We start from the raw sequence: 6,222 nt of genomic DNA on the forward strand, positions 1-6,222 counted from the left end.
AAACGCTCACTTTAATAGCGCACGTATCAATTAGCTGGGCTGTTACAAAGGGAGCAAGTGGTGCCTGCTACGATGACAGCATGCCTAAACAGCTGATATTTCACATTTGGCAGGACCCTTCAGCCCCTGCCAATGCAAGTCAGCCTCGCTGCCTGAACTTGCTGTCATGCTAATGAAAATGAGCACTGGGGCAACTGAGATTCATACACTGAATGGGGTTCACTGAAAAGAGAGAAGGATGTCAACTACCATCAGGCACCTAGTCTTCATAACCTGCAGCAGAAGTTACAGACGTACACCAAGCAGCAGGAAATAAGTAGTCTCTATGGGTAAATAAAGATTATGTCTCTTTAAACTGATTGTAAATCTGAATGAACACAGAATATACATACACAAGTAGGCAGCATGCAACGTGACGTCAATCTGATTTTTATAGATTTATTATTGCTGTACATAAAATTTCCTAGTAATAATAACATTCTATGAAAAATACTAGAGCATTGGGACACTTTTAATGTGAAAACAATACAAGAAAAGTAAGAAAAAATAACTCAAATGTTTAAAAAAAATGCTGGGCAAGAAGCATTCCATGAAAAATGCAAGGGTCAGGAACTGGAAAGCATTCATGTGAGTCTGTCTCCATATACTGTCTTTGAGAGTTATATCCTATGCCTTCGTTACACCAGTTAGAAGAGAATTAAAGGAAAAAGAGGAAAATGGTTTCTGTGGGATCAGCCAGTTTACATTTTATTGGTATTTTTCTAATTTTTCATTTGCTTTTAAAATGGTCCCACCCCCTGCCGCAAATCACCCCTGCACTTTGCAGCCACTGTCGAGCGCGATCCACGAATCACCTAAGTGTGTAGTGGAACGTGAGCCCCTCAATCCTTGACACATATCCATGGGAGCGTGTCTACCTGAGGTGCCAGGGGATCATCCACACAGGGCGGTGGATTCCCCAGGAGCACAGGCCAAATGGGTCACTCCAGCCACTCACTCCGCAGGGAGGTTGCCCTTGCCCACCCCCAACTCCAACACTGCTGCTGCAGGGCCCTCGGGGAGGCCCTGCCACCCTCTGACACCCTTCCGGCTGGTGGCCACACAGCCAAAGCACTGCTGCTGCACCTGCTCTGTAGGCAGCCCTTCTGTCACTTTAATAGTTAATTTAAATTTTCTATAAAGAAGAAAGAAGGCATAAGGAAGCAAGTTATTCTTCCTCTCCCACTGACAAACCACACTTCTGTAAAGAAATTAGCCACATCCTGTGACAAAACTTTGTGATGGGCCACGACCTGCAGAGAAGTGATGCCTTACTGACATCTCCACAGCTGGAAAGAGAAACCTGTTTCCTTCGAGCCACAATGGAGTAGCAGAGGAGCTTTTGTGCTTACGTATCTGACGGAGCACAAACAGGAGAGAGCAAGTAGGGGAAGAGAGAATGAAGGAAAGAAGTGAAGGCAGCTGGTTATGATAGCTCACAAGTGGCTAATTAAACCATGGGTTTTACTAGTCACAGTGGTTAAACAACTTTAACGGGAGGCATTTTCATAGCACTCCTGAAAAGTTTTAACACTACCAAGCACCTTTGTCAGGAGCAAGGAAGTTCTGGAAATGTGCTCAGAGATGCACACAAACCCATAGGAAGATCTGATAATGTACAAATTTGTTTCTTCCAGAGATAGCTCACTTTCTGCACAAATCGATAAACCATCAGAACCTATCATTTATCACAAACATTAAATCCCAGCAGCACTCTGGTTTGCAAGCCTAATGAGGGAACCTGGCACACAAAGGCACTCTCAGTGCTGGGCTGTGGGGGGGGGAATTCTCCATGCCTCTGGTTCAGGGAGTCTCTTTTAAGCTGTACTCAGTATTAACAGACCAGGGCATTAACTATCCTTGTTGCAAACTTGTTACAAAACCAACAGAGGCATATTATTGAGAAACACAAGAGCTGAAAACCCCGTCTATCCCCTGGGAAGTCCATCCTGGTTTTTGTGCTAGCAATGCTGGGTCACCACTCACAAAAAAAAGAACTAAAATGATGCAGAGCTATGAATTAAACTTTCAGCAAGGACAGTTCACTCTTTCAAGAAGGAATTAATTAGTTGCTTTGATGAGGCTGGTTAGGAAACAGTTAATGCTATCAGCCAAATGTCAGTTAACCCCCAAATGTTGCTTCTGTCCCATGGCAATGTCAATACCAACACTATTATCTCAATTTATTTAACACAGAACAAATTAATTGGCTCTAAGTGTTGCTTTTTCGCTGGAATCCCTCATCCCATCTTTTCTTGGAGAGAGATCCTGCAAGCAATGAGCAAGGGAATAAACCGCTATGCAAACACGCAGAGGCACACACACACACACACACACACGGAGGGAAGTTGCAATTTCTCACTTAGCTGCTGATTTCTGTGACTACAAATCTTGGTGTCACCCACCACACACTACTCCTCTGTACTAAATCCATCATCCCCGACACCTTCAGACGCATCTGAGATGCGTGTCGAACCAGAAACACTATAATTTTAATAATGACAAGGAATTAAGTATGATTACTAGTCTTTCCCCTCACTTGTTTCCTTCCCCTAACGATACCATCCAATTGCCATTTTCCTCACGATTGTGTATTTTGGTTCCCATTGTCTGTCGCACCCAATACAATAACTGAAATGTCTGCGACACGGGATCTGCCTGTCTCTCATACATCTAGCAAATCTGAAAACCTGTTGTTACAGCTTTGGGGAACACAATACATTGTCAGTTCCGAGGAAACGTTGTAAAAATAACCATACATACAGTTTAGTCAGAAATCAGTTCAGTCATACCTGTGCTATTCTTCCATTGTGTTTAATACATCGCAAGCAGGTTATTTCACAAAAGACATTGCCAAAGAGATCACTTGGGTGCGTTTCACCTACTACTGGGCTCCATGGCCCGTTGTCTGTCTGGGACAAACTGCTACCAGCTAACCTGGAGATGAACTCGCCATTGCTTTCCCTGAACTTCTGACAGCAAGAGCCTGGTGTTCAGCTAAAACTTTCCCTTTCCCACCTCCCCATTCCTACAAACCGCCCCGAATCGTCATGATTGCCAATAATTAAAAAGAGCGGGGGAGAAAAAAAAAAAAAGGGGGGAGAAAGAGAAATAAAAAGAAAAGAAGAAAAAGGAACCAGAGAGCCAGCAGTCTTATGGAAACAGCACGGCAGGTAAACCAGGTTAGCATCGTTCCGTAACGGCCACGAGCTGGCGGGGCGGGGGCCGGCGCCCCCCGGCCGTCCCTCCGGGGCCCGGGGCCGGGAGCAGCGGCCGGGGCCCGGCTCGGCGGGGCGCCGCGGGAGGCGGCGTTTCTCTTCCCTGCGGGGCGGAGAGGGGCGGGCGGCGGGGCCGCGCCGCGGGGAGCCGCGCCCGCGGCGGGGCTCCCTCAGAGCCTGAAGGAGGCCTCGGAGAAGGGATGCTGCATCTTGAAGCTAGACAAGAAGCACTGGAGGGGCGGGGGCAGGGGGTTGAGGAGGGACGGCGGGAGGCTGGGGAAAAAGAAATCATCTCCTCTGACCTCTAACGAAGTGCCCGGTTTTTTCTTAAGCTCTTCACATTTCCTAAATTTGCAGATCTGGTGTCCCGTTTTGCGGTTCCTGCAACTGCTGCAGACTCCACAGTTGATGAGCCGCTTGCAGGGCACGCACACCCCGCAGCGTTTCCGCTTCTTCTTGGCGGGGTTGCCCGCCCCGGCCCCGGCCCCGCCGCCGGTGCCGCCGGCCCCCCCTCCGCCTCCGCCGCCACCGCCGCCGCCTCCGCCGCCCCCCGCGCCGGCGGCGGCGCCCAGGGCGGAGGCGGGCGAGGCCGAGGCGTGGCTCTGCGGGCAGTCCGCCAGGTTGGCGATCTGGAAGGCGCTGTCTGTGACGGCGGCCGAGGCCGCGGCGGGGGAGTGCAGGGCCGTCATGACGATGACCCCGGGGGGCAGGGAGAGGCCGCCCAGCGCCGGGATGGCCGAGAAGGTGCCGACGCGGTCGGGGAGGTTCATGATCTCGGCTTCGGCGGCGCCGCACTTGAGCTTGTTCATGCACTCCCCGGCCAGCGGCCGGCAGTGCTCGGGGGCGAGGGTGGAGAGGAAGTTGCCGTTGGCCATGGGCAGGGCGGGCTGCTCGGCCGGCGGGCAGCCGGGCTTGCCCAGCCGCTGCGAGTCGCTCCGGTGGTGCATGCCGCCCCTGCCGGCGTGCAGCGAGGAGGCGGCGGCGGCGGCCGCGGAGGCGGCGGCGGCGGCGGCGGAGGAGGAGGAGGAGGAGGGTTTCCTCGCGCCGCCCGCCGCGCCGCCGCCGCCGCCGCTGCCCCAGAGCATGGCGGTGGCGGCGGCGGCCGTGGCGGTGTCGCAGTTCCAGGGGGACATGCCGATGCGGGCGGCGGCGGCGGCGGCCGCGCTGGGGAAGATGGGGGTGGTGATGCGGGCGATCTTGGCCGCCTGGGGGAAGGCGCCGCCGTTGGTCTTGTAGAAGGTGGCGAAGGAGCGGTACCTCTCCATCTCCGAGTTGTAATCCACAAGGCTGTTGAGGGCCCCCTCGGGCAGGTGGCTGTCCTTGGGCAGCCCCGGCGCCTCGGGGTTGGGGCCACTCTCCACGCACACGTTGGTGTTCATGGTGGCCGGGGCGGGGGGGGCGGCGGGAAGGGACGGGACGGGGGTCTGGGGACCGGGGGGAGAGGGACGGGGCGGGGGGAGCGGGGGGGGGGGGTCGTTTAATCCTCCTCCTCCGGACGCATCCCCGCGGTCGGTGCTTGGCCGGGCAGCCGTTCCTCCGGCATCCTCACGGGAGCTGCCGCAGCTGAAACACAAAAAGTCATTTCCGAGGGGGTGCGCGCGTGCGGGGGGCGCTCACGGCCGCCCACGACCCCCCCGGGGGAGGGGATAGCACACACGAGTGGGGGGCACGGCACACGCCGCCGTACCCGCGGGCGAGGGCTCCAAGCGCCGGCCCGGGTGGAGCAAGCCCGGTCCTGGGACCGTATGGGGGCGGGGGACACGACACGGGAGCCGGGAGCTGCCCACCTACCAGCACCGGGAAAAATGAAAAGGCAGAGAGAAAGGGCGGGGGGGGAAAAAATAAATAAAAGGAATTAGAAAAAAAGAAAAAAGAGGGAGGTGGGGGAGGGAGCCGCCAGCTGCCACGGTGTCCTTCTGAGCCCGGCGGTCATTAGCTGCCTGCCGGCACAGCTGGCTCCGCCGGGCGCTGGTTGCGGCGGCACCGGCTCCCCCGGCCCCCCCGCCGCCTCCGGGTACGGGGGGGCTGCCTGCAGGCCGCGGGGGGCACGGGGCTAGGTTAAAAAAAAAAAAAAAACTTAAGCAATTTCACAGCTTGTGATCCCGGCGCCTGCAGCTGTACTAACGACGGAGTATTTATCCAGCCTCTCGGGGAGGATTCCCCGGCACCGCCGCCGGGGGCTGCGCAGGGAGGGCTGGGGACACACACACCGACACGGGGACAGCCCCTCTGTGGGCGCCGCGGGGCAGGGGGCTTCGCCGAGACACAGCGCGGGAACTCTCGGGAGGGCACGTCGCTGTACCTGCTGAACTAGCCCTCAGCGGGGAAAGATGGCTTTCTGCTTCAGGCTAGGAAAGTTTAGGAGGGGGCTAAGGACACGGCGTCCGTTTTATTTCCCACCGCACCCTTTCTCCCCTGGGGAGGTGAAGGGGGGTATTTTAGTTCATGGCTATGAGGAAGGTATATTACGGCAGCCTGTGCGAACTAAAGCAAAACATAAGCACAACTTAAAAAGCCCTCAGTTTATGAACACTGCCTCTTTGTTTTCCAGATGCTCTACCTGAATAGTTCAGATATTTCCAGCATCTTTTCTGATGTAGGGCTATCAGAAAAGCTCAGTTGTGAGGCACGCGTAGGGTTACGTCTAGTTTCCATACTCCGGTGTGTTTAGTTCAAAATGGTTATCAATTACGGTAATTACGATCATAATTAGATTAATGAACCGTTTGCAGCCCGACCTACCGAGTGCAAAAACTTCGTCTTCTCCCAACGTCGTGCACTGAAAGCGGGCTTTATGTAAACAAATCCAGATGAAGGGAGCGTAAATCTACAGAAGGAACCTCACCCCCGGCTGCACTGGGGACTGGCGGGCGTCTTTCCGTCGGAAAAAAAAAAAAAAAAAAAAAAAAAAAAAAGAAAAAAAAAAAAGAAAAAAAAAAGACCCCGAGCTCGCTCGCAGGAGCCA

At 54.5% G+C, this 6,222-nt stretch overlaps 1 protein-coding gene across 1 annotated transcript; it reads right to left on the reverse strand.

Annotated features, from left to right (window-relative positions):
* Nucleotides 1-425: 425 nt before the first annotated feature.
* On the reverse strand, nt 426-4,656 carry CXXC4 (CXXC finger protein 4). The gene is made up of 2 exons (XM_056489389.1): nt 3,831-4,656; nt 426-3,743 (listed from the first exon to the last, which is right to left on the reverse strand). Exons 1-2 carry the CDS (start codon nt 4,634-4,636, stop codon nt 3,428-3,430), a joined length of 1,122 nt encoding a protein of 373 aa, XP_056345364.1. The 5' UTR covers nt 4,637-4,656; the 3' UTR covers nt 426-3,427.
* Nucleotides 4,657-6,222: the final 1,566 nt, after the last annotated feature.

This window comes from Oenanthe melanoleuca, chromosome 4 (assembly GCF_029582105.1).
Source record: "Oenanthe melanoleuca isolate GR-GAL-2019-014 chromosome 4, OMel1.0, whole genome shotgun sequence".
NCBI lineage: Eukaryota > Metazoa > Chordata > Aves > Passeriformes > Muscicapidae > Oenanthe > Oenanthe melanoleuca.

Bases quoted from the DNA above. Each gene is read 5' to 3' on its own strand.
- CXXC4 (XM_056489389.1), bottom strand. From the start codon at position 4,636: ATGAACACCAACGTGTGCGTGGAGAGTGGCCCCAACCCCGAGGCGCCG. The intron at 3,744-3,830 runs CCTGGGCGCCGC...CACCGGCGGCGG, and splicing joins TCGGCCTCGCCCGCCTCCGC to GGCCGGGGCCGGGGCGGGCA.